The sequence below is a fragment of the Hypomesus nipponensis genome, chromosome 22, assembly GCF_054491055.1.
Source record: "Hypomesus nipponensis isolate SF chromosome 22, ASM5449105v1, whole genome shotgun sequence".
Lineage (NCBI taxonomy): Eukaryota > Metazoa > Chordata > Actinopteri > Osmeriformes > Osmeridae > Hypomesus > Hypomesus nipponensis.
In genome coordinates this window covers 11,620,223-11,646,962 of record NC_140382.1, presented here as the reverse complement: position 1 = coordinate 11,646,962, position 26,740 = coordinate 11,620,223, and the positions used below count along the sequence as shown (strand labels likewise).

The 26,740-nt window shown below is 45.4% G+C and overlaps 4 protein-coding genes across 9 annotated transcripts; 1 reads left to right on the top strand and 3 right to left on the bottom strand.

The window, feature by feature from the left end:
* Positions 1-597: 597 nt before the first annotated feature.
* On the bottom strand, positions 598-12,265 carry LOC146236491 (uncharacterized). 2 transcript variants are annotated; one of them, XM_084686204.1, is made up of 9 exons: positions 12,124-12,265; positions 6,789-6,883; positions 6,430-6,508; positions 5,819-6,029; positions 5,332-5,403; positions 3,981-5,038; positions 3,039-3,868; positions 2,466-2,714; positions 598-2,325 (listed from the first exon to the last, which is right to left on the bottom strand). In XM_084686204.1, the coding sequence occupies exons 1-9, from the start codon at positions 12,216-12,218 to the stop codon at positions 2,072-2,074; spliced, it is 2,943 nt and encodes a 980-aa protein (XP_084542330.1). In that variant the 5' UTR covers positions 12,219-12,265; the 3' UTR covers positions 598-2,071. The 2 variants fall into 2 exon arrangements, with proteins under 2 accessions (XP_084542330.1, XP_084542331.1); XM_084686205.1 differs by having other exon boundaries at positions 3,039-3,865.
* Positions 12,266-14,069: 1,804 nt separating this feature from the next.
* On the bottom strand, positions 14,070-18,461 carry cntf (ciliary neurotrophic factor). 3 transcript variants are annotated; one of them, XM_084686216.1, is made up of 3 exons: positions 18,115-18,461; positions 16,698-17,015; positions 14,070-16,419 (listed from the first exon to the last, which is right to left on the bottom strand). In XM_084686216.1, the coding sequence occupies exons 1-3, from the start codon at positions 18,235-18,237 to the stop codon at positions 16,249-16,251; spliced, it is 612 nt and encodes a 203-aa protein (XP_084542342.1). In that variant the 5' UTR covers positions 18,238-18,461; the 3' UTR covers positions 14,070-16,248. The 3 variants fall into 3 exon arrangements, with proteins under 3 accessions (XP_084542342.1, XP_084542343.1, XP_084542344.1); XM_084686217.1 differs by having other exon boundaries at positions 14,070-16,416; XM_084686218.1 differs by having other exon boundaries at positions 14,070-14,675.
* Positions 18,462-19,122: 661 nt separating this feature from the next.
* On the top strand, positions 19,123-20,394 carry LOC146236489 (uncharacterized). Of its 2 annotated transcripts, none has more exons than XM_084686212.1 (2): positions 19,123-19,438; positions 19,687-20,394. In XM_084686212.1, the coding sequence occupies exons 1-2, from the start codon at positions 19,356-19,358 to the stop codon at positions 20,342-20,344; spliced, it is 741 nt and encodes a 246-aa protein (XP_084542338.1). In that variant the 5' UTR covers positions 19,123-19,355; the 3' UTR covers positions 20,345-20,394. The 2 variants fall into 2 exon arrangements, with proteins under 2 accessions (XP_084542338.1, XP_084542339.1); XM_084686213.1 differs by having other exon boundaries at positions 19,128-19,438; positions 19,690-20,394.
* Positions 20,395-21,409: 1,015 nt separating this feature from the next.
* Positions 21,410-26,259, bottom strand: zfp91 (ZFP91 zinc finger protein, atypical E3 ubiquitin ligase). 2 transcript variants are annotated; one of them, XM_084686207.1, is made up of 12 exons: positions 25,362-26,259; positions 25,215-25,255; positions 24,941-25,048; positions 24,796-24,838; positions 24,606-24,713; positions 24,433-24,513; positions 24,170-24,334; positions 23,891-23,941; positions 23,713-23,791; positions 23,485-23,599; positions 23,023-23,122; positions 21,410-22,632 (listed from the first exon to the last, which is right to left on the bottom strand). In XM_084686207.1, exons 1-12 carry the CDS (start codon positions 25,742-25,744, stop codon positions 21,612-21,614), a joined length of 2,295 nt encoding a protein of 764 aa, XP_084542333.1. In that variant the 5' UTR covers positions 25,745-26,259; the 3' UTR covers positions 21,410-21,611. The 2 variants fall into 2 exon arrangements, with proteins under 2 accessions (XP_084542333.1, XP_084542332.1); XM_084686206.1 differs by having other exon boundaries at positions 24,424-24,513; positions 25,362-26,258.
* Positions 26,260-26,740: the final 481 nt, after the last annotated feature.

The window sequence follows — 26,740 nt, the reverse complement described above, 5'->3', positions numbered from 1 at the left end:
ATACATTGAACCGACGCCACAGGTCATTTTTGGTGCCATCTCCTGGACAAGTAGACGAATAGATAAACAACAACGTGACATGAACACACTTTTTTACTGATTTACGTAATATCCTGTTTCTGATCTGCCAAAGGTTTGACCGTACATAACGCGATCATACATCCATACGTAAATTGGCACAATAAGACATAGATGCCACGTAACACGTAGCCAAAGGACATGAAACGAAACTTGTCATGTACAACGAATATTTGTTTGAATGTGCAATACTGCGCACATCGTTACATTTGAGGTGGTTTAGCACACTATTTAATAGGCTGTCGTTGTTGTTGGAAATTGTATATTACCAATATGAACTACACTCCCTCACATCTATTTGAAATGTGCATATAGTCGTAGCACCGGTCTTCTATAGCATCTAATAGCACCTGTTTTAGTGTACCTGTTTTTTAAGCTGCGAGCCTGCGACATACCTGTTGCAAATGTAACTGCGCCATCTCCTTGTCAAAGTGGGGAACTGTAGAGCGCCACGCCGTGGTAATACATTTGGTGTGTTAAGTTTAGTATCAATGCTAGAAATAATCACAGAAGACGAAACAGCTGCAACTTTTTATAAGACTTATAAAAAAAAAACATGACACGAAAACCAAGAAATATCATACACTGTGTGAAGCTTTTTTTCTTTGTTACTGTGAATATTTACAAACCACAGGCCTATGTACAATATACACTCATAAATGGGGAAAAAGTTACAAGTAGGACAAACAAGCCAGTTAACAAAATTATATATATTTTTTTTCTGTACAAAATAACTGGCTGGACTTGGAGCATAAACTAACAATGGATGATGTGAACGGTTTAAATAACTTCAAGTATCTGTTCGACATGGTGTTGTGTAGTTTTTTTGTAGTTCAGTAGTTGACAAAGATTTCTGGGCACTTGTAATCGAGTGACAAAAGCATCCAGAATCTAGCATTAGGCCTACTGCAAAACTATTGACACGCATAAAAGCCGGACAGGAACTGGACCAAAACTAGTCTTTGAAAAGACGAACAATCAACACGAACAACGCAAAAACACTGCATGGGAGGGGGGTATAATACAAATAAAATAAACAACTTTCCAGCTGAGTCATTCAGTTCACTTCCAAATAATGCCTCAAAAGACCACCCAAACGAGGGAAGTCGGGGAAATGTATTGCCCTCAAATTGAGATAATAGCTTGATAACTTAAGCACCGTTTTTTTTTTTTTTTTTACAACTTGAAGAAAAATAAAACGTGCATAAATGCACAGGGAAAATAAGTGGACCGATGCCAAAAACAAAATGCTATGTCTCTGGGTAAATACCTTCTCAGCTTCTTTGATGTACCTCTTTAGAGGAGAAGGGGAAGGTATAGTAACCAAATATGCAACATGATTTAGTCTACTCTTCACATGTTTTAGGACTAATCATGGCTTTGAGGAATCAAACTTTACTTCACTGACAGTGTTGCCACTTCCAACGTAGAAATACTGAATTTAATATGGTTAACTCCGAACAACCCCGTTATTGGTATCTAGGTTGGTTACATCTAGAACCATTTTGGTAAGGAAATGGGAATCCTCTCAGAGTAAAGGCTACAGACTAACTGAGCAATTGCAGACTACCCAATCAGTTCTAAGTAAAGACAACGCCAAAAATCTGGCGCAGTTGCAACAGGGTCATTCTGTCAGAGGTGAAACTAGTACAGGCCTGTACAAACTAAAGAGTAACCAAACCCATAACAATCTCTCTTGTCTCTTAAGGTGAATCTCAAATGACACCCAACACAAATTTAGTGCACCTGTTCTGTAGTGCACTCACCACTCTCCATCCTAAAAGAAATGGTAGAATTTAAGATCTCAAAACAGTGAAACATAGTGTGTCATCGGAGCTCCTTTGAAATCTCCTTCAGATAATGCACTACAGAATAGACAGGTTCCCCTTCTGCAGACAGAGGACTGTCCAAAATGTGTGTGACTACAAGGATCGGCGGTCATCTGGACCGTGAGTAGTAGTGTGCTACGTCAGACGTCCTTTAGCCTCCCTTCTCAGCAGACAATGAGTGGAGGTGGGTCGCTATCGCGACGTTGGTTCTTCTTCAGCAGCTGGATGCGGTTGTGGCAGTAGAACTTGATGGCGCGCCAGTCGCGGCGGTTGGTCACCAGCAGGGGGCAGGACTGCAGGCAGCGCTCGCAGTCCGCCTTGGCCGGCACACGCAGCTCGGCGATGTTCCGCGTCAGGTGCTCCTCCACGGCTGCGCGCTCCGCCTCTGACCACGGACGCTTGAGGACGCCGCGCTTGCCTGCGGAAAGAGCGACCAAGGCAAACTTGTCACAACACAACCCGTGGGACTGGAGGATACAACAGTATCTGTGAGATGACACTGAGCGTACCAGCACGCACATGGTTTAGTTGACACGACTCAGACAAGCAGACACGAACCTGAGCGCGGCTGACCAGAGCCTCTTCTGCGGCCGACGAGCGGCGGGGATAGAGGCGAGGCGGACGGGGGTGTGCCTTTCATCTTCTTGGGCCGCGGCGTCCTGCTGTTGGCTTTTCCCCTCCGGACATATAGGAGCGTGGGAGTTGGGGCGGATGTCTGGGTGGCCGGGGTCACCTCGCCCTTTTCCTTGCCCGGGTCGCCTTCAGACTCGCCCTCCGAGTATGAGTCTGCAGAGTTTCCAGACATTACTGGACCGAGGACACCATGGAGAGGAGAAGATGGCGAGCGGACAAGAAAAGAAGGGGCACACATTACATTTCTTGCAACAACATAGATTCAACAGCATTTTTCAAACTTCATATTTGTTTAATGTATTTGTATTGTCACTACATATTAACACCTACACCTCTACCATACTTCCTGATGGTGATTTTGTAATAGAATAATACACCTGTAGATCATTCATTTGAAACAAGATTATTTAGATCATTCCATGACAGCTTCATATCTCATTCATTTTTTTACTTGCCATCTTTTTAAAATTCTTTCCCCTTTCCTCCCCCCTGCCTCACCGTCCAGCTCCAGACAGATGTGGTGTAGACTCATCCCTCTGAAGAGCACTCCATCCCTCTCTCCACACAGCACCACCCTCCCCACTCTCCCCATCAGCCCCGGATCCTGGCCAATCCCGCCGCAGCTCTGCGTCACGTGATACTCCCGCTCCAGGAAGTGCTCCAGACGCTCCACTGCACTCCCGCCCGGCTGGCCTGGCTCCTCCCCCTCCCCCAGTAGCAGTAGCTGGGTCAGGATTGCCACTTGCCGTCGAACCCGGGTCTGGGTCAGCGCCCGGGGGTTACGCGTGCCGCTGGAGCGGGCCAGGCTCCTCAGCAGGTCGGTGCCGCGGAGGGGCGTGGCCGGGGAGTGGTAGGGGCGGGCAAAGACGTAGGGGTTTTGCGGGTCCACGCCCACGTCGTGGCGCGTCTGCAGGAGGAGCTCCAGGCAGGGCTCGCAATGCGGGGGCAAGATGAGGGGCTGAACGCGGCCACGCTTGCCCTGCACCCCCACACGGGGGAGATGGGGAAGGACAAGGCGTTCAAAGGGGGACAGGGAGGCCTCCAGGGGGGTGAGGGCGGGCGGGGCACCGGGGGGGACCGGCACGGGACACTGGGGGGTGACGCGGACGCGGTACTCGGCGATGGCGAGCTTGGAGACCTCACACTCACGCCGGCGGTTGTAGAGGATGAGCAGAGCCAGGCTGGAGTGGCACAGTAGGCGCCAGGCCTCAGCGGACTGCAGCTGGCGGGACAGCGACAGGAAGGCAGAGTGCTGAAGCCGGCGGAGGTAGAGAACAAGGGAGGAGAGGGAGGAGAGGAGAGGCAGCATGTGGAGGCGGCCTGAGCTGCTGGAGGGAAGGAAGGAAGGGGAGAGAGAGAGTGAGGGAGTGGAGTTGAGGGGGAAGATAAGCCAGCTTTATGTTCATTTTAAGGCCGAGGACACTGCTGGACTCGACTTACCTCAGAAGGTCCTTTTCCTTGTCCTCGGTTCCACTGTCGTCTTCTATTTCCATCACTCCGTTCTCTTCTTCTTCCTCCTCTTCTTCCTCGTCCTCCTCGTCCTCCTCCTTTGGCAGCGTCTCCATCCCTTTGTTGGCCTCGCTTTGGGAATGAGGACACGCCAACTGCACGTCCCCTTCCTCTTTAGGCCGAGTCACCTTCACCACCTCCACTTCGCCCTCCTCTTGCTCCTCCTCATCCCCCTCCTCTCGCTCCCTCTTAAACCGCAGTCCTCCCTTTCTGGCCGGGGTCATGGCCACCGGTGGAGGGCCTCTCTTCAACACGGACACCGGAACGGCGCTTCTCCCTCGGGTCGGGCTCAACACCGGAGGAGCGCAGCCATTCTTGCCGATGAAGGCGGGAGATTGGGCGGCGGAGGCTGTGGTGGGCGCAGGGACGACAGGGGAGAGATCCTGGACGCCTCCGTGCACCGGGCGAGTGTTCTGCGTCACAGTGGATGAAGACGGGGCGGACCCGGACTGAGGGCCACGAGTCAGGTGGGGCATGTGCGTGTGGCGCTCGACCAGTGCGGCACACACGTCGGGCTGGTGGGCGTGGTGCTTGTCGAGATGGCGCCCCAGAGAGCGGAAGTGGCGCCCACAGTAGTCGCAGCTCTGCCGGGCTGGGCCACCGGCGCTCCCGGCCACGCCCCGAGCCAAACCCAGGCCGATGTTGGCCATGGTGCTGGTTGCTAGCGGAGCCGGGGCCTTGAAGAGAGGTCTGGCGCTGGAGGAGGAGGGGGAGTGTGGAAGGGGGGAGGAGGGCAGGGGCTGGTGAGCCAGCAGGGGTCCACGCCCTGCTCCCGGGTGCGTCCGGTGTGGTGTCTTTCTCTTGGAGGGAGTGTGGCGTTTCTTGCAGCGCCGACTGGCACGGCCCCGGGGCGCTCCTTCCTCCCCGGCTTCATTCTCAGGGTCTGAGTCGCTGGCATCAGAGTGGGAGACGGGGGAGGAGGAGGGAGAGAGGGACCAGGAGGGGGTGAGGTAGTCCTGCTGGGTGGAGGGAGAGATAGACTCCTCCTCCTGAGAGATAGAGACAGAGAGAGAGAGAGAGAGAGAGAGACAGAGAGACAGAGAGAGAGAGAGAGAGAGAGAGAGAGAGAGAGAGAGAGAGAGAGAGAGTGAGAGAGAGAGAGAGAGAGAGAGAGAGAGAGTGAGAGAGAGAGAGAGAGAGAGAGAGAGGTGATTAGGAGCCTGGAGAATGTGTGTGCAAGACATGCATATCAAGGTGTGAATGCTCAGTCTCTGATTAAAGGTAACCTCAGGCTCTGTATCCAATCTACTCATTAGAGTAGGCAGAAAGGCGTCCATCTTACCTTTTTGATATTGTCGTTCTCGGGGTCGGAGTTGCACTCGTAACGCCCGGGAGAGATTGGGCCACGGAATCCCTGGGAGAGAAAAAGCACGGGGACATTCAGTGTGCTCTGCTGTGACTCTCACTCATTGGTATCAAATAAATACATACAAACATATTTGGCCCAAAAGTTTTAAGAGCATTTGTTGAACATGATTTGAAAGTGAAACATGGACCATCAATTGTCAGGGTTACAGCGATCTTGTAGATTGTCTGAGAAGTTTAGCTTGTTTGTGTTAGTCTAGAAGGTTTCCAGAACGGTCCTGGTTAGAGCTACCTCAAATCTACTGCATGATAATAGGATCTCAGCCATTACCATGGTAACTTGGTAATTACTTACATTCTGATTAGATGAGCTGTGCCGTGTTTGTGTAAGGGGGGAGGGGCTGACTATATGTGGTGTGTGCATGTGCTTGTTTGTGATTGCATGTGTGTGTGTGTGTGCTTACCATGGTGTTGTCTCCCCACTCAGTCAGGCTGTAGTCCACGGTGATCTCCTCTCCCTTAGTGATGTCTCTGATGGCGATGACCACCAGACGCACCTGGCTGCCACAGTGCACCTCTCGGATACGGCAGTTAGGGGGGGGTGGGTACATCGACACCCCAGCCCCTCCCCTTGCCACCCCAGCTCCACCCTCCTCGCCCTGCTCTGACGAACCACTGGGAGAGGAAGAAAAAAATAAAAAACCTTCTACACAGTGCAAAAACACACAAGCGGACACCCAAAAAATGAGGGCATGCACACTCCTGAAGGTGATTACTGATCATCCTGATCCAGAACACTCCCACCTTTACACACAGCCCTGAGCACACACACACACACAGCCCTGAGCACACACATACACACTGAACAAACACACACTCCCAACATTGCACACTGCACTGAGCACACACAAACACACACACACAATGCACTGAGAAAACAAACACACACACACACACAGAACAATACACACTACACTCTGCGCACACACACTGCCAACACTACACACTGCACTGAGCACAGAAAATCAATACAAAAAGTATTTCCATACACACACACACACACACACACACTTACCAGTTGTGTGCAGGTTCAGTGGTGTGGAATGGTCCATCCAGGGTAGGTCGCTTGTTCTCTGCTGCTTCCTTGCGATCACCTGAGAGGAAGTGAGGTAGGAAAGGATTACACACACAAGTATGCACGCACACACCAAGGTCATCACCACCCTCCCAACACACACACTGGTGAACATCATACTACAGTGACATGCTTACACTCACACACACACACACACGTACCCCCCCTCCTCCCTCCTCATACACAGACACACACACCACTCACCAACTGGCACGCACACACACGATTACACAGTCACAAGCATTAAATACATGTAACACCGGTGCCACACACACAAACACACGCACACATATACACACCTGGGCCATAGCTGTGTTCAGGCACGTTCTCCTCCACATTGTCAGTGACAAAGACTTTAACAGGTGTCCCTTTTCTTTTTCTTCCACAGCCGCGTCTGTGTAACACATGCACGGTGTCAAGGATACATTCTGTCTCAATGCTTTACATGAAAACATCACTTATTTAGAATACAAACACACATTATTATCAAATCAATCTCTTGAACTCCACATCCATCAAGTGGCTGTGATCAATAAGCTGTTGAGCGATAGATAGAATCAATAGAGTCCTGGCATACATTTCTCCCCCCCCCCGCCCGCCCCCCAACCCATGACGATCATCAATCTATTGATTCTATTCTACTACTGATTCTATACTAGGAGTTTCCAGGGAACGTCCTCCTCTTTGCTCCTCAGACTCTGTTCTAAGATCAGCTGCTCTCGATGATCCCAAATCTGTACTTAGGTTCTGTTTTTTTCCAAAAGGCACTTGTAGAGGCAAAGGGCTACCTCAGAAGCTGATCTGAGATAATCTTTCTTAGCCTCAATCCCTTCTGTAACAAATGGCAGAACTGCACCCGGACCAGTGGTCTAGGACAGTTGGTTCAACTGGTGGGTCACTGGATAGGGTGCGTTGCATACTAGCAGAGGCCCAAGCACAACGGCCTGGGTTCGATTCAAGCTCAGGCCATTTCTGCATGTCTTTCCCTCTCTCTCTCTCTCTCTCTCTCTCCTTCATTTCCTGTTTATCATTAACTGTCGCTGTCCAATAAAGCTGAAATAAGGCAACAAATATATATTTAAAAAGCAGTAGGCCTAGGCCATTAGGAAGATTTTTATTTGTGTTCATGATATGGTGACTGTGTGTGCAAGAGAAGCGAGAAGGACAGATAAGAGATATCAGCCAGACTCATTGTCTTTGTATTGATCCAACTCTCTCTCTCCATGTGTTTGTGTATGTATACATGTGTGTTCTGAATACTTCATTATCTAAACAGAATTGTTCCAACTGAAGTAGTTTATTTTATTTTGAAACATGTTGCCATTACTGTAGACTAATTAAGTATTGTATTTTGTCATAACAATTTTTTTTTTAGTTTGACAGTTCAATGCCTAAAGACGTTCAAAACATTTACACCTGTTAAACACATTTGATGAAATGTTCTGTTTGTGACAACATGTAAAGTGATAGTCTATAATAACAGGCACATTTGTATGTGTGTGTGTAGTTTAAAGGACTTTTATATTAGCCTACTACGTCTCAAAATGTAGGACATTTTCATCTTTAACTTAATTCCCTTCTTCAATGTATTCTCATCACCCCTCTGTCTCCAACAAGCACACACACACAGCCCCCTTTCCATTCCCCACTCGAACCCACATACACACAGAAATACACAAACAAGTCCTCACTCAAGACCCACATGTACTGTACACACACCCTGTGTTCTGAAAGCCCACGTGTGTGTGCGCGTGGATACACACACACACACAACCCTCCCCCAACCTGGCCCAAATGTGCTCACACACACTTGCACACACCATACATGCGTACACACACACAGACAGACACACACACACAGGCACACATTAACACACCCCTCCCTCTCAGGCTCACAGGCACGCACACAGTCAGGCGCACACACACACAGGCAGGCAGGCACGCAAACAGACAGACACACACACTACACACAAATATCCTCTCTTCAGCCAAGCTCACATGCACACACACACACACACCCCTCCCCCTCTTGCTAAAGCTCACATGCGCGCACACACACACACATACATACAAGCCTGCTCAAGCGCACACACACACACACTCTCTCTCTCTCTCTCTCTCTCTCTCTCTCTCTCTCTCTCTCTCTCTCTCTCTCTCTCTCTCTCTCTCTCTCTCTCTCTCTCTCTCTCTCTCTCTCTCTCTCTCTCTCTCTCTCTCTCTCTCTCTCTCTCTCTCTCTCTCTCTCTCTCTCTCTCTCTCTCTCTCTCTCTCTCTCTCTCTCTCTCTCTCTCTCTCTCTCCACTGTGCTCTACCCTTCTCTCTCAAATAACCAAACCCACAGTCTCATGTTCCTTCTCTTCCCTTCTCTCTCTCTCTTCACACACACACACACACACACACACACACACACACACACACACAATCTGCACTATACTCTCTCCCAGATCGCTCTTCTCCTTCAAAACCTCTCTCTCCTCCTGTCTCTCTCTCTTTCTCTCTCTCTCTCTCTCTCTCTCTCTCTCTCTCTCTCTCTCTCTCTCTCTCGCTCTCTCTCTCTCACACACACACACAATCTGCACTATACTCTCTCCCAGACCGATGTTCTCCTTCAATACCACTCCCTCTCTCTCTCTTTCTCTCTCTCACACACACGCACACAAAGACACACATACACACTCACTCTCCATAGCATATATACCATCCCTCTCTCATACACGGTCCTACGTTTGAATAATATACATATAACCTCTCTTACACATCTCCATAAGGCACACATGATGCACACACGCAATCTGCCTCTCATACACTCCCTCCTTCATGCAGAACATTCTCTCTCTCTCCCTCACACAGACACACACACACAATCTCAATAATAAAACAGACACACAGTCTTCCCCCCTCCCCCTCTCACATATAACATACCCACCCACACACACGCACGCACAAACAAACACACACATACGCACACACACTGTCCTTTCCTCTTTCATAAACAAAGTAGATGCATAAACACTCTCCTTTCCTCTGTCTCTGACACACACACGCAAACACACTGCCCTTGTCTGTCACATACACACACATTCATGCACACACACACAAACCTTGTGTCTGTCTCCCCCTCAACACACACCCCTCCCTTTTTCTGCCTGCAGAACACACACACCCTCCCCTTCTCCCTCTGCCTCCAGAACAAACACACACATACACACACACACATACACATACACACACACACACACACACAGCATATGCACTACCAAGCCTTCTTTTTCTGTTTCCAAGACACACACTCATTTACTCTCCCTTCTCTGTTTCAAAAGCTTGCACGCACGCACTCACACACACTTCCTCACCCTTTCTCCGGCACGACACCCTCCCCTTCTCTTTCCCTCATACACTCTCTCTCACACACACACACACACACACCCTCCCTCTTCTCTTGCTCTCTCCCTCTTAAACATACACACACACTCTCTGTGTCTCTACGACACACACCCTCTCCTTCTCTTCGTTAGAAACACTCTATCCTTCCATTTCTTAAAGACAGACGCACACACTTGGTTTCAAATCCTGTGTTCTTCTAAATCACAGTAAAACTCAATAATCTCTCTCTGACATACACAAACACCAAAATGGGTAGTTACCATCCAGGGCCTACACTCATTTTACTACTTTTGAGACAACACTAACAAAATAGGATTTACAAAACATTGTCTTTCTCTTTAACACGCACAAAATACATGCTTTATCCTTTCTACACACACAAACCCACACAGCTTTTGGTTATACATAAATACACTAGTCTCTCTCCTTCTCACACATTCACAGACACACACCCATCTCTCCTCCTCACTCACCTCCCTCCCTCCCTCTCACACACACACACAAACAAACACACTCATTCCCCCACTCAGCAACACACACGTATGCACAAACACACTCTCCCCTCCCCTTCTCTGAGCCTCTCAAACACACTTCCCCTCTATCTCTATCTCACACACTCTCACAAACACACTCAGGCATGCACACACACACACACACAAATTCATGCATACACACACTCACACTAATTCAGGCGTACACATACACACTCACTCTCTCACACACACACACACACACACACACACACACACACACACACACACTCACTCACTCACTCACTCACTCACTCACTCACTCGTAGTCGCACACACGCACATCTCCCCCTTTATTACACAAATATGTCCACTCTCACGTACACACACGTCCTTCACAGTCTCCAACAGCTCTTTCTCTGTACCTCATACACTGAAAAACACACATTTATTCCCTATTCTCTCTATCAACCATACATACAACTTGCGCACAAACACACACGTATACACATCCTGACACACTTCAAAAAACTCTCTCACACACACATTAACGTCTGTGCACACACACACCATCTCTGAAAAGCACACCTTTATTCCCTTCTCTCTCCCTCTCACACACAGCTCACACTCGAATACACACCCTCTCTAAAACACACACACACACAGTCACACTCACACAACTCCTCCCATTGCACATACACACCTTCTCTTTCGCAAACACACATGCACACGTACACACACTCACTCCTGCTCTCTTTGTCACACAGTCTCCACACCACACACCCCCCCTCCCTCACACTCTCATACACACACATACTGTGTCTGTCTCTGTCACGCACACACTCTCCCCCTCCCTTACCCTTTCACACACACACGCACATACACAATCCCTCTCCTTCCCCCACTCGCTCTCTCTCTCTCTCTCTCTCTCACACACACACACACACTCCTCCCCCTCCCTCTCTCACATACACTCTCCTCCCTCCCCCTACACACACTCACACACACACTCTGGTTGTTCCTTTCTCTCTCACGCTCTCTCCCCTCCCTGTGTGTGTCAGCCTCTCTCTCACTCGCACACAACCACACACGCGCACGCTCGCTCACACACACACATGCACGTGCGCGCACACACAAGGAGAGAGTCTCTGGTAGTATCTAATCAGCTCAACAGATCATCTTATTGAAAATTTGAATTAATTGGAAAATACATATACCGACAGTATATGATAAACGGGAGGGTGTGTTTAACCATCTGTAGCCTAATTAACGCAAAGCTTAAGTAGATCGCTGGCTACCTAACTAGCAGGTAACTCGCTTATAGCTACATAAAAGTAACGTCAGTTTTAGCCTAGTATAGTAGATAGTTAGACAAATTAACTCGGATTGTTCTCAAGCACATCAGCTAGTTAATGTTAGCTCCTACAGTAGCGGACACACAAGCGCGCGCACATACACAGATATCACCAACGGCACGCACGCGCGCACACACACACCTTTTTCAACCTGATTTTAGAGAGGGGAGAAATAATTTTGCTAAATTTTGAGAATTGTACTAGTTTCTCATTGATATCTTTCCTCATGAACGACTTTTAGTCGCTATCAAACTTATGATATAGCACAGTTTAACTTTTAGTTTCAGTAAAAACATCCTCACACACTGGCGCGCGCACACACACCCTCTCGTTCACTTGCTGTCAGTGACTGTCTGACTTCAACAGAAAGATCTTAATGTTTATATCTCGTCAGTATACAAGATATGGCTGACTAACTCCCTCACCCCCGTGGCGGTGGCGCTGGTTTGCTGCCCTCTCCGTCGCTGTCTAGGGTCGGTGGCTCCCGGTAGTCGAAGAGCGAGCGTACGGTCTCCGCCATGTTAACGCTAGCAACTGATGATCTTCTCCGTACCTTTCTCTCTCTCGCTCTCTACTCTCACAACTAGCTCACGCGAAGGTTATTCTAGCCAATACCATTACATTGCAGGCTGGGGGTGACAGACGTTTTAGTTTGTAGCTAGTACAAACTATATTCATCACAATTTTTTAACATTTGAATAACGTGAACATGGAAAATATACTTTTAGTTATATTTTTGTGTTATATGGTCTCCATAATTAAGGAAATTACATTTGTAGGTCGTGCCTTTAGAACAATTCACCCCCAGGTAAAAAAAAATGGATGCATCCACCATTTACAAGGGAAAAAAATGTTGCTGCCCATTTTTAAGAGTTTAGAGTTTGCTTGGCAACATAGAAAAAGGTTGACTCTAAATGTTCGTAAAAGAAACACGTAAGACTTCCAGCTCTTATTACATTTATTGTCGGTAGTAATAGTTTAAAATAATTTAGTAATTCAGAATTTTGGGTTGATTGAGGTGCAGACCTACTCAATACTGCCCCCTATCAAATGTACTGTTACTTACATTAACAGTAGCTCATTCCACCAGCTATGCACTACACTTACAATTACTACAAAAAAAAGTGAATGTGATTTTTCGAAAATATATTTATCGTACACCAAATAACCAAATAAACTAGCTGCATGGGTTATCATGTGCAACAAATGGAATACAATTCAGTGTGTTTTAGGACAAAAAGTGAAGGTTCACTCTTGTCCTGTGTTAGACCCCTCAGGCTACCTGCATCACCTCCTGTTAACATACACATATGTGCATGATTTGGCAAATACTCACAGTAATCTGTTAAACTGTACTGTGCTGTACAGTAACGCAGAATTTTAAAAAAAACAAGCAGGATTGCGCACACAAACACACACACAGTCAGTCACACACACTCAAATACACACTTCCACAAGCTCACAGACATGCACTTACAGGCACACATACACACAAAAGCACACACCATTTGCAGAGCTTGCTCCTAGCTTTCTCTCTCTCACACACACACACACACACACACACACACACCCCTCCCCCTCTATCTCTGTCAGACACACACACACACTCACACACTCTCCCTCCTACGCAAGCACGCACACATACACACACATTCCCCTCTCGCCTTTCACACACACAGCTCTCTCATACACCCCTCCCCCTCTCTTTCTCACACACATGTCCTCTCACTCACTCACACACACACACACATTCTCTCTTGCTTGCTCTCCCTCTCTTCTTCCCTCTCTCTCTCTCTCTCTCTCTCCCTCCCTCATACACACACACACACACACAGCAGACACACGTACACACATTCTCTCCTGCTCGCTCCTCTTTTTCTCTCTCACTCATGCGCATGCACACACACGCACATTTTCCTGCTTGCTTTTTCTCTCCCTCTTTCTCTTCCTCACGCACACACAGACCCACATACACACAACTCTCTCACACACATACACACACATTTTCTCTCTTGCTCGTTTGCACTCTCTCTCTCTTTCTCACACACACACACTCACACACACCCCTCCCCCTCTTCCACAGGCATCCTGGCTGCCACTCCTTTTCTAACAACCACACACACACACACACACACACACACAAACACACGTACACTAAGACACACTCACATCAAGATACACACACACTCACGCACACACATACTCAAAGACACACATCACACAGTTGTAAAGACACACACTTGCACGCACACACACCCACAATCATACACCCCTAAAACACACACCCCACCCCTTTCATTCAAACACACATCCTGTCTTTCCTTTACAGTTAAACATAAGCACACACACAATCAAACTCTAACTCGGAATCTTTAGTTTGTGCTCAAAAAGTATTTTATGGAAACACAACACCACAACACACAACTTATCACATCCATCTCAGATGACCCAATCCCTTAGCAACCACACAAAATCCAAGAGACCAACCTATGTACATTTATTTTATCCTCTGTCCTAAAATACATACATCCACGATAAATAAAGACACTAATAAATGTATTCTCAAACTATATCATAGTTTCAGCAAAATATACATAGATACATTAGTTTGGAAGCATTTTAACAAAGCCAGGGTCTAACTGACATTGCTTGATCTATTCAATGTCACATTCTGGGTTTGATTCTTCAGTCAAACTGAGGACACATGTTTTTTCTACTCATTATGGATCCTGATCACATGTACACACAAGAAAACTAAGGAGTGTATCGTGAGGGGAAACATATCATGTTCATCAAAAATTCATTTTTGCCACTGATGACTGAAAACTAAACAGCCAGACTGCATTAGCCCGCTGAGCTATTTTATTGACAATTCTTTATGATGCAGTATATGTTGTATCAACACAAATCATCAAAACCGGCTTTTCAAAATAATGTCATCAAGAAAAAGGAAGGAGATATTCAGTGAGGAATTCTCCTGTGAAAGACAATTGGGAATGTGCTGAGCCAGTCTATGAGTAAGAAATAAATGACATTAGGGATTTACAGTCAGTCCCCTTGTGTTAAATAAATTGTAATCTTAGGAAATCTGAGGACTGTGTACAGTATGACAGTATAAGGAGAGAAGGGCAAACATGTTGGTGTGGAGTTGGATCCTAATGGATCTTAGGCATAGCTGTTCTTTCAAATAAAAGCACTGTGATCTTTTTCTTGCAAGTTGAAAGGTAATATGTAATGTCCATGGCATTGGGATAGTAAGAATGCTTCTAGGTCCGCAATCATTTTGATATAATATCTAGATATGTTACACATGCTAGGTTTCCTGTGTGACTCTGTTTTCATGTCCCCACTTTATGTGATGTGCACATCTATTTGGACATAAAATACATTCATTCAAACATTCACATGATGGAGAAAGCCACTGTACAGTGCATTTCAATGTTTTTAAGTTAAATAGAAAAATTGACAACCAATAAATCCAGCAATCAAACAAATAAATAAACCCATTATATAAGGCCATTTTACTCTGTATTTCTTCTGTTACCAGTACATAACGTGCAGGCATAATTTATAACTTAAAACAATAATAACAAGTTCAATCAAGAGATCGCTGAATAAGCATGTATATGATGGTGCACAAAAGTTAAGCCAACTAATAATATTGTTTTGTTCTTTAGAAATATGAAAGATGCTCTTTACTGAGGTACACTCATAATATACCCAAATAACTAAATATTGTTTAGGATGCTGTCTTGTCCAATAATTCCTCTCCTTTCTTCTCTGTATTTCCTTTTTATTGATCGACGTGAACGCAAAATGCTAGACAGCCACTAGAGGGCAAAATTCCATACTTTTTGTACAAAAAAACAAACACCTAGCATGTGGAAGGGAGTTAACTCAAGTAAATCATTGAAATGAGAAGCAGCCCTGATATTCAGGGTTAAAACATCTCTATCAGAATAACTGTCTGGGAATAAAATCTCCACTCAGGTCTCAAACCATTTTAAATGATTTCCACAGCCTTTAAAATACATGTTGTGATAATGTTTGTATCCTGTGTACTCCTTAAGACGAATTTATTTAAAAAAAAATCTATATAAGAGCACATTTTCACACTTGCTGTAATTAGTACAGCTTATGACACACATTACATACCAGATCCACTTCAACTTCTAATTCAATCATCAAGTGCCATCTTTTTATTTGCCAAACTTTAGCAAGTACCTTTGTTATAAAAGTTTGCCTTGCCTGACAGTATGTTAGTTTATAAAAACAATAAACTAGGTATAAATAATGTAATTATGTACTTATTTCTGTGTATCTCGTTCTCTCCATCCAAGGCACTTCCTATTAAGAAATACTATCATACTTATTTCCCTATGCATCTCCTGCTGGGATCACCTTTCACTCTCTTTTTCTCTATGTCTAACTTTTCCTATGTCCTCCATCTTCTTCCCTCTCTCATAACTCCTCCCTCCTGTCCTACGACCCTCTCTGACCTCTTTGATGTGCTTCTTCACCCCACTTTTCCCTCTGTCTCATTTTGGTTATCAACGCCTCACTCTTTTCCCAGCTCTTCTCCCTCTTGCCGTAGACATGACCAAGGGGATGGTGCGTAAGGTGGCTGTGGTCATACTGCTCCAGTGCTCCACCTCGCTAAAGATGCGGTAGATCCAGAGTTTTAGCTCAAACGTACCGCCGCTAGTCGGCCCGTCGATCTGCTGAGAGAGCCAGAGATGTCGAGTTTTAAGAAGAAACTAAACAAGACAAAGTGAAGGACAGATAGAGAGAGAGAAAAGGCAAGATTGAGGGAAAAGGGTGGGAGGGAGAGACAGCGAGAAGCATTGACATTGTATCCTCCTTCAGCCCACCTGACTAAAAACAATTATATCATTTCTAACCACCTGAAATATCTGCATTTTGCGTCCACCAACCAGGAACATCACTACATTCATAAGCACTTCCTCAGGCAAATAAAAACACAAAATGGTGAGTCTACCTCGATGATCTCAGTGTTGGCAGTTATGGCTGGCGCGCCCTCCAACTCCTCCAGAAGATGGCGCATGCTGTCTAACAGGTGACCCAGGCGGTCTTTCACTGTCTTCCTCTGGCTCTCATACTCGCCCCCCTCCCCACTGCCAAACTCCTCCTCCTCCTGGGTAACGGCACGCACCAGGAGTCCTCGGCACTGTAGGAGGGCAGAGTAGAGGCGCCACAGCTGGTCTCTGGTTGAGAGCTGGGATGAGGGCGGTGGCATGGACAACATCGGGCGACCATTGCCCACTGTAAGCTCTGGTGAGAAGCTCTCCTTTTTCCTCTATAGGGAAAGGTGAGATGGGAAAAGGATAATTCATCTGCCTCGTGTGTTTAGAATTGTTGGTTTATTAAAAACATATTTGATATTTTCTTAGTTAACTTAGGTTTTAACTAGGATTTTAACTTGTCATTTGGAGTGAGGCCAACACAAAAAAAATCTATTTTGGTCTGACCACGAGTACCAACAGGGGTGGAATGAGACTCAAGCGTGATCGCAACTCTCCACCATGATGATTTTATACCAACGTGCCAATGTTCTGACCTCTGTGTTAATTATTTGGAACCGGTGTGGAAGAACTATTACAGTATAACACAGAGCAGTGGAAACCGGTGTACACTAAAGCTACAATGAACTGGTGCATTCTTTTGTTGCATGACAAAAGTTATTGTGCTGGAAACCAGCACGATGCAGACTGTCTCCAGAACTGCTTTTTTAGGAAATTTGATTAGACTATGCCACAATAAAATACTAGAATAAGCATTGAACAGTCGGCCTACTTGGCTCTCCATTGACATGTGTGTGTCCTTTTTTTCAGTTAGACCAAGCCATGCAACAACTGTTCCATAGCTTCAAGCAATTAAGAGCAGGCTGATGGACGTTCAAGGACATTGTGTGTGTGGATGTTGGGAACTGGGTGGTGTTAACTATCATAGCTTATGAAAGTAACTTGTGCTTTCGAACGCAATGAGAGGCACATCACATAGAGAAGGACATGCCCGAACACCAAAGACTGCGTCAGAACACCGCCCGCTTCAGTCATTCCTTTTGAGTTCACTGCATGTGCACTCCTGCATACATTTCCACACATATTGTTAAAACACATTAGCACACACAAACACAGACAGCGCACGTAGAACAACATCTAAATGTTTTTCCAAGTTTATTTTTCTCTATATGTCTTTCTCTCTCTCCCCCCCCTCCTTCCTTCCCCCCCCCCCCCCCTCTCTCTCGCTCTCTCTCTCTCTCTCTCTCTCTCTCATCTATTCTAATTAGATAATAAGTATTTGCCAATTCCTTGTTCAACATAAGCGACAGCATTATTTATGACCTAAGCCTGCACAAGCTACGAGTCCATATTGACAGACAGATATATACTTACATAGAGTCCAAGTAAAAGGGTGCATTCATGGTGCAATTCCAGGGCAATTGCGTCGACTCTCGCTAACGTTGTCCGGGACGGTCCCGAAAATGTCCTACCGCTTCTCGTTCGCATCCCAGCCATTGACACCGATTTAAGGTATTTCACATCAACAGGCTCAAACAAGATGCAAGTTGGACCACTCCTGACCAGTTTACTTTAAATTTGGTCTCATATTCAGCAAAGAATCGTGTAGGCTACTTCATTCCTCTCGCTGAAACAAAACCAGTCCATTCATTGGACAACAGCCTACCTCCTGGACTTTTACGTCTAAACTTTCAGATCTAACGTTGCTTACAGTTAGTCACTCCTCCTCTTCCTCTTGGAAACTGATGCTAGGCTTGTGGAATTTATCGGGACAGCGGGCGGGGAGAGGAGGGGAGGTTAACCGGAAGGTGGATTATTCATTCATGTGTTTGCAAATTAGGCCTACTGGCAGTGACACTTTACATCCACAATGGGAGTAGGATTAAGTTAATTAGGCCTGTGTCGATATACCGTGTTATCGTGCTAGAATGGACTCGAAAGGGGACGTGACAATAACATTTTGTAAACGCTTAATATAGTTGCCTAAGGGAGCACGTCCTAAACGTTTTTATCAAACTAAAGCAATGTCCGGATCGGATTTACATTGTCAGGCTAGATAGACAGCAGGCTTCCGACGCTTGTCATCAGTTAAAAACAACGAAAGGTTTACTCAAAGGGGTTTCTTTACAAATATATCAGGCCTACAAGTGCGTAAAGACTGACCGACTAAATTACCGGCTTACATGTAAACATGTAAAACAGCTCTAAAGTGTGGTCCCGAATCTATCTCAAAGGCACATGCACAACCTATTTAATACAAATTGATTCAATACATGAAAATGTCAGATGTGCTTGAGCTCGTATGAAACCTATTTGTTTGATTCTGAACACATTATACTCCACGTGAAATATACCGCCGGCACAGTAGAGGGCACTGCATCTTTCAGAAAAACAATCCCAGAAGCCTGGCCAGCCAATCAGCCTGGTTTTTGGTGGCTAGTGTTTACAGCTAGCAGTTGTAGCAGGTTATACATTCGCCACCAGTTCTTTTAATTATTGATTGTTAAAATATATCTATGCAGAGTCACGACCATTGTCAAACATAAGAATTCTGCGTCTGTCTGACTGAACACAGAGAGGAACTGACACAACAACGGTGTTGGCCAGCAGTGGACATGAATTCACTTGTCGGCTACGGAGTGTCCTCAAACTCCGAGAGCGATGGAGATTCAGGGGACGATGAACACAAATGTACCAGGTAGGTAGATAGAATAAACTAGCTACGTTATTTATTGTATAATAAACCCAATTCAACTAAAGTAATAGTAGTAGGCTATCCAACTAGGTGCATGCAAACCGTAGGCCCTACTTCCCCACTGTGGCTGATCGTATTTAAATAATAACATGAAGTAGACCTAGCCAGTGACCTCCTGTCCTCATGTATTAATATACTGTTTAACGGTAGTATATCCCTAACCTGCATGTTCAAACTCTTCCACCCTCGAGCAGGCCCACTGATGAACTCAAAGAAGGTGTCCTAAAGCATCGCAACTTCCTCCTGGAGACAGGGTCAGCCTCCAGCGAGTCAGACTATGAGTTGGACCCAGAGGAAGAGCTGCGTCCTGAGCCGCCAAGTGTGTCTTTCCTGGTTACACAGCCACCTATCTCCTCCCATGTTCCAATCCCCTCCCCCAGCTTCCTTGCTCCTAAACTGCCCCCTCCTCCTCTCGGCGCCTCGACGCGGAGCAGCGTGTTCGCCAACCCCTTCAAGGCGCAGGCTGACCAGAAGCTCCACGCACTACAAAAGCATGTACCCCTCACCCTGCAGGCCAGGCCCTCCCAGATTGCTGGTAAGAGGATGTGCGTGGCCTACAGGAAAGACGGCAGGTGTAGGTTTGGGATCAAATGCAAGTTTGCACATGACAGCGACCTTCAGAGCTCTATCATTCCCGGCGACTATGACCCACCCAGTGTGGAAGATGCAGAGCCTGATCCAAACAGAGCTGGGCAACAGCCTCTCCACAACCTGGTGGGAGACAAGGAGACTGAGGGGCAGCAGGGGAGGAAAAGAAGGGTAGGCCTGAGTAACACCCTGGTCCCTCCAAAACGAGCAATGAAGAATTACGCTTTGCAGAAGGAAAGAGAACGGGTCAATTTGTCCTGAGGGGCAGGATTAACTCAGGACAACTCAGGATTATTGTCAGCAATACAGTTTTATGTTATTTGTGTGTTTGTAAAAAATAAGTTACCACTCACCAGTGCCATTCCACATTGTGACAGATAAATCTATAACCACTGATACTGTTTGTTAAATTAGGTAAAGAGTTTACCTCAGAATCAAAAATTCATATTTTTCCTCTTACCTAAAGTGCTATTCATCCATCTAGATTTTGGAGATACCAGCCTTAGCACCCTTGTTGTAAAATTACGTCACCTTTAGCTCTTTAATTGTTATTTTTTTTTGTTGTTGTTGCAAATGTAACCAATAGCATTGCAAGGCAAATGACCCATTGTTTATGTAAATGTGGTCGTTCAGTTTGAAAATGTATTTTTTGAGAGCTAAAGGTGATGTTGAAATTATAGGGTTGGGTCTTACAGGGTTAAAGCTGTATGCCCTCCTCCAAATAATATGCAACTAGACTAGGCTTGTTTTCTCTTTCTAGAAATCATAACTCAGTGACTCAAGATAATCCACAGACCTTGTTATGAAGTTACTGAGTCACAATTTATAGAAAGAGACATTGCTGTTGAGTTTTTCAAATGTATTTTTATTTTGGTGCTTTGAGCACCACAAGAAAAGTCCAATCTATTTTCATTTATACTGAGAGAAGGCAGACATCTCTGTGGCAGCACTGGCTGGTATCTCCAAAACTCTGGAACTCACACCAAAACCATCTAGATTTATGAACAATCTAGAATTATAAATAGAACTGCAGGCAAGAAGAAAAATATAACATTTTGATTTTGGGGTGAACTCTTCCTTTAATGGATAATATTGACCACTGTTAAATATACAACTTTCATATTGCTGTTTGATGTCTAAGGAAATTCTCAGTGTGGATCCTTAAAAAAAGACTGGTTGATATGTAATGTAATAATATATAAATGGTAAATAAATGCCTCTAATGTTTCCAGTGTGTGTTTTACATATGCAGTTATTGTAGTAACATCACATGTGCACACACACAAAGGGTCAGTGGCTATAGATTGACAAACTACATCACTTTATGTACAAAGGCAACTCATTACTTACACATATTTTCCCTGATATATTTTATATCAGCCTAAAATGCTACAAAAACAAACTTTGAAAGACTACATAACAAATCCTGTAGGCCTATTTGTGATTATTGTAAATGCATCACACGTTTAAAGGGTCACAGCTAGGTGTGGGGAAAAAGCTATCTTTCCCCTTTGTAACCACGGCTATACTAAATAAGTGTATGTTCCATGTGTTCTTCAGTGCAATTAGCTAAGACTAGCTCTTCTCTGTTCTGTTCCCAGGCCTTGCTTTTCTCACCCATTGTGTTCACTGGATGAAGGGTGTTTACGGACAAAGTAGACAAAGAGGAGATTGTGGGGCTGTCCAGGATGTAGCTTTCTCCTTTGGTAGAATCTGGGTCTTGAGGCAGGAGTGCAGGGCTAGAGGCAGAGGTCTGGGGAACCGTCGGAAGGGTGTGGAGCTGCAGAGGGGACACTAGACAAGGGATCTGTTGGATGTGGGTCTGCAACTGGGATATAGGTTCAAAAGTCATGTGGAGAACTGGGGTTTGACCCTCCTGTGGCTGTTGCAGATAGGATTGAAGCGGCAGGTGCTGGACCTGGGCCTGGTGCTGGGTGACCACGGGGCCGGGATGTAGGGTCAATTGTTGGATTTGAGGTTGCTGTTGAAACCGTTGAGCTGGGGCCGTCTGCACAAACTGAAGGGGCATCTGGAACTGTAGTTGGGTTTTTTGGGGGTTGGCAGTGGGTGAAGGGGGGCCAGCGGCAGACAGGGCTAGAGTCACCGGCACCTGCATTGAGTGGAGGTTCTGATCTTGTCCTAACACTACAACCTGGTGGCTCATCTGTCCCACCTGCTGATTGGCCGGTCCCTCCTCCACAACCAGCTCGTTAACTGGCCCTGCCTCCCCACCCTGCTGGTTGACGGTCTCCAACATACTCAACTGAGCAACCTGCACCACCTCTACTTGCTTACTTTGTACGGGGTTTCTCTGGGCCTCCAGCAGGGAGGTGGGTGTGGAAATGAGAGCGCCAGCGTTGGCCGCCAAGGCCTCAGCGATCAGGACCTCCGGATGGCTCTTGGCCTTGTGAGCCACTACGCTGTCCTTCTTCTCAAACTTCTTGCTGCAGATGGAGCAGGAGAACTGGTAGGAGGAATCGGCATCATGCTTCTTCATGTGCCAGTTGAGGGATGCCTTCTGGCGGCAGGTGAAACCGCAGATCTCACACCTAATGGAACACCGGAGGATGTAGGAAGAGGAGGAGAGGGGAAAGGAGAACTTTGGATAGACCAATATGGAGGAATACATTCCAGAATGTATACATGAATGGAGTGAAATTACACTTCACATCTAACTTTATGAGATTCATAAATATGAAATTATGAGATTAATATATGCTCTTGACATAGTGATAGCTAACTAACTATTATATGCTAACTGCATTTCATTGGCTATGTACTCATTGATAGAAAAAAAATTCTAAATCTAGTGCTTCATCTCATTAGAATTGATTAATGCATGAAATATAAACTGAGCATGAGAAAGGGTAAATGAATAGGTAACTGATATGTAGGTGAATGATAGGATAGAGGACGAAATGACAAGAAGAGGGACCTACTGAAGGGGCTTCTCTCCGGTGTGGATCATTCTGTGTACAGCCAGGTTGTGAGAACTCTTGAAGGCGCGGGCACAGAACTCACAGATGTAGTCTCTCTGGTCTGTAATACATCAACAAATTCCTTACAGACATGTTGGTCGGTGTATGATTGGGTAACAATAAAATTGTGCTAGAAACCATTATGTATCATATATGCACTTGAGGTTTAGCTGAGGGGCTGCAGTAACTTCAACAGTCCAGCAGATGTCATCCATGTTACAATACCGGCATAATGCAACTCTGAAATGAAAGTCTTCTAATTGCTTCTCAGTTAAATTCATTACACTATTAACCCAAAAGGAAATTAAAGATGCTTCCATAAGTTACCTGTGTGTGTGTCTGTGTGTTTGCGCTGTGTATCTGTGTGTTTGTGCTGTGCACCTGTGTGTTGGTGCTGTGCACCTATGTGTTTGTGCTGTGCACCTGTGTGGTGCTTGGCATGACGAAGAAGCTGCTTCTGCAGTCTGAAAAGCCTTCCACAAGTGGGGTGCGGACATACATACTTCTTCTTTAGTAGGTGCTGGTATTTTATATGGTGCTGGATGACCATATAGTGTGGAATGAAAGAGAGGAGGACAGTTATTAAATTAAGAATACCATTGGCCGTTGCATTCTGTTGTTGTCAAAGTGACCATGGTGGCTATGGCAGACCTGTAGGTAGCGGGGGTGTGCTAGGACAGTGCCACAGCCCTCCATTTCACAGCGCACATACTGCACTGGTGGCTTCTTCCTGTATGGGGGAATGGGAGAGGACTGTCAATCAAATGTTTATTATGATGGTACTCTATGAAAGAGTGTGTTGAAAGGTTTATACAGTTGTCATCATCACCTTCTTTTAGGGAGACGAGGTGTTTTGTCGTCTTTCCTTCGTCTGCCCCTCCTCAAGGACATTGAAAATATATAAATATCAATAGAAACTACAGAATACCTTTATATAAATATCAATAGAATGTACAGAATATCTTTATATAAATATCAATAGAATCTAAAGAATATATTCAATGCAAATTTACATCAAAATATATGACTATTTTTTGGGTCAACAAACTGAACAGGTATTTAATGATGTTCCAAAGCCTTTGATTTACTCTTTCCATGTTGTACTCACTTCCTAGGCTCCTGCGTCACCTCTCCAAGCTCACTCTCTAACTTCACGTCCTGAACGCCCTCTCCACCCTCTTTCTTTATGTCCAGGTCCTTTTCTTTTTCCTGCTCTTTCTCTTTCTTCTCCCATTTCCTGGCAGGAGGTCTGCCCCTCAGTTTAGGTGCTTCCCTATGAGAGTAACCCTAAGTAAGTCACACACAAATGCATGCACAGATGAACATACATGGACATATGCACATTTTGACAGCACAGTTTACCTGTCAGACCTAGGGTTATAGCTCTGGTCATTCAGGTCGTCTGTAAAAGGGACATCTTCATCACTGCTGAACTCTTGATTCTCTGCATGTCTGTAAAATACATTTGTTCAATTTCCACCAATTACTAGCAATTACGGTGGTGGCTCCCCCCCCCCCCACATACAGTATGTAATCTGGGATACCTTTGAGACTGAGGTTGGTAGTTCAGATCACTGAGGTCATCTTGGAAAGGAGGATCCTTATCCTCTAAGAGATTATCTTCATCCTCACTGGCCTCCTCTTTTTTCTCCCTGTCGGGCGAAGCCGAGAGACAGGAGTGTGAAACATGTAAACACCCACCCTGGAACGTGAAGCACACATGAGGATACTCACTTTACAGAACCTCTCTCTGCAGTAACCATGGCTTCCTCTTCAACTATAAAACATGGAGGAAACAGAAACATGTCACTTGGGCACTTCTGGCGTAATTTTATGAATAGTTTATGAAAGAGTAATTAATTTTCTACCAATTACATACCAGCAGCATGGTCTTCACCTGGCTCACTCTTAAACAGCCCTCTAGAGCTCTTGACTGAGCAGGCAAGTGGGACTTTAGTCTGTGCTTGGGAACGGCGGGAGAGTGGGGCTGTCAAAAAAATTCCAAATATTTTATTACATGAGGACCGACCGTTACAGTGAACATATTGAGTGAAAATACACACATTATGTAGGCCTACGACTACAGATGTGCAGTAGAAAATGTATGGTGGTTCAAGCATGAAGTTCATGGCGAGATGTATGAGGCTATTTACCGGGTTCATCCGTTAATTCCTTCGGCTCACTGCAGCTAGAGCTATTCAGGTCCATGGAGGAGAGAGAGAGATGATAGTGGGTAGCTGCACAAATTGAACTTTAGATCTAAATCTAAACACGATAATTGTTTCACATTGGCGACTTACTGTTGAGGATGACCACTGCCATCCCAGACAATTCCTGTTGAGGAGTTCTTTTTTCGGGGAATTTTACTCCGCCGGTTTGCAGACACGTCTGGGATGACATCCTCTCCGTCATCACCTCGGTCGCTTCGCAACCAAGCAGGGATTGTCCGGGTGGACCGGTCTCGTAGCACTCTTCCTGAGATTTGACTCTGACTGACAGCAGTATTCCCGTTGGTGTCCGGCGAAGCTGAAGCACCCGTCTTCTTGCGACCAACTCCACGCTCTCTTAAAGCCCTGCGTGCAGGGACAATTCCACTCTTGACCGGGGATCGCTTCGTGGCCTTTCCATCCTCCGCCTCTTCACCTTTAACTCTGCAGCCGGCTGAGTTACTTTCCGGCTCCATGGCCGTGGGTGCCTTTGTGAATAGTTTTGTCCTGGAACGACTTTACCACTTTACACACAATTAAGAAGAAAACCTGTTTATTTTGGCATTTTTCGTAAGCATTTGTTCCGTACATGGGGCCGTAGTTCCACAGTGTGACATAGCAATGCGCTATCCTCCTTTCAGATTTTCGACATTAAATATATTTACTTAGTTATTCAAAAGCTTCAAATTGAACCAATATATTTTTTGGAGAACCAGACTCTAAATATACGTTCTTAAAGCTGCAGCAAATCCACTTCTTAGTACGAGCATCGCCGCTACCATTTTGAGTGCTTTGTTGCGTCTCCTTTAAACTAAAATGAACGTTGGGTTGTGATCATGAGCAACATAATGCTCAAAATTGCTCACATACACGGAGTCCATATTATCTGATGGCCTATTTCTTGACCTTACTGAATACGTAGGTCCATCCCAAATGCTTAGATATCAGCTAAACTGCGCATGAGCTTTGTTCCTCTTGTTTATAATTCTGAACGTTTCACTATTGCTTTGCTCACTTTCACCGCTAGAAGGCAGCATTGACTTGAAGTTAGAGAAAACTTTTTTTTCTACCCCAATGTAGTGATAGGAGCTGTTAATCCCAAGGCAAAAAAATGAGTTCTAGTTCTACTAAATATAAATTAAAGTTCTTAGCTAAGACTTTCCTCCTAAAACATATTTACAAAGCTGCTTTGACCAATTTGTATAAGGAATGAATAGAAATCTTAGCAGACGCATTATGCCCATCTGTGCTAAGACGATCCATACAGGCTGAACGAACCTTTAAAGCAGTGGATTTCCAATTAAAGGTGAACACTTGCATTGAAATTGAATATACGTTTTTCCCTTGCAAAAGGAACATGTTTGCTTATACTGTTAACAAAATAAGAAAAAGCAGGTTGTTTGTGTTGGACAAGAATGCTGTATTGTAGCCTGGCTGCCAGCCCAACTTCTCCCGCCCACAAAAAAAATTGT

Coding starts and splice junctions, on each gene's coding strand:
- LOC146236491 (XM_084686204.1), bottom strand. CDS start 12,218: ATGGCGGAGACCGTACGCTCGCTCTTCGACTACCGGGAGCCACCGACC. Junction 5,039..5,331: donor AGAACGACAATATCAAAAAG/GTAAGATGGACG, acceptor TCTATCTCTCAG/GAGGAGGAGTCTATCTCTCC. Junction 2,326..2,465: donor CTCTGGTCAGCCGCGCTCAG/GTTCGTGTCTGC, acceptor CTCTTTCCGCAG/GCAAGCGCGGCGTCCTCAAG.
- cntf (XM_084686216.1), bottom strand. CDS start 18,237: ATGGCTGGGATGCGAACGAGAAGCGGTAGGACATTTTCGGGACCGTCC. Junction 17,016..18,114: donor CCCTTTTACTTGGACTCTAT/GTAAGTATATAT, acceptor CTTTCCCTATAG/AGGAAAAAGGAGAGCTTCTC. Junction 16,420..16,697: donor CCAACACTGAGATCATCGAG/GTAGACTCACCA, acceptor TGGCTCTCTCAG/CAGATCGACGGGCCGACTAG.
- LOC146236489 (XM_084686212.1), top strand. CDS start 19,356: ATGAATTCACTTGTCGGCTACGGAGTGTCCTCAAACTCCGAGAGCGAT. Junction 19,439..19,686: donor GATGAACACAAATGTACCAG/GTAGGTAGATAG, acceptor TCCACCCTCGAG/CAGGCCCACTGATGAACTCA.
- zfp91 (XM_084686206.1), bottom strand. CDS start 25,744: ATGGAGCCGGAAAGTAACTCAGCCGGCTGCAGAGTTAAAGGTGAAGAG. Junction 23,600..23,712: donor CACACCCCCGCTACCTACAG/GTCTGCCATAGC, acceptor ATGGTCATCCAG/CACCATATAAAATACCAGCA. Junction 23,123..23,484: donor TCATGCCAAGCACCACACAG/GTGCACAGCACA, acceptor GATGTATTACAG/ACCAGAGAGACTACATCTGT.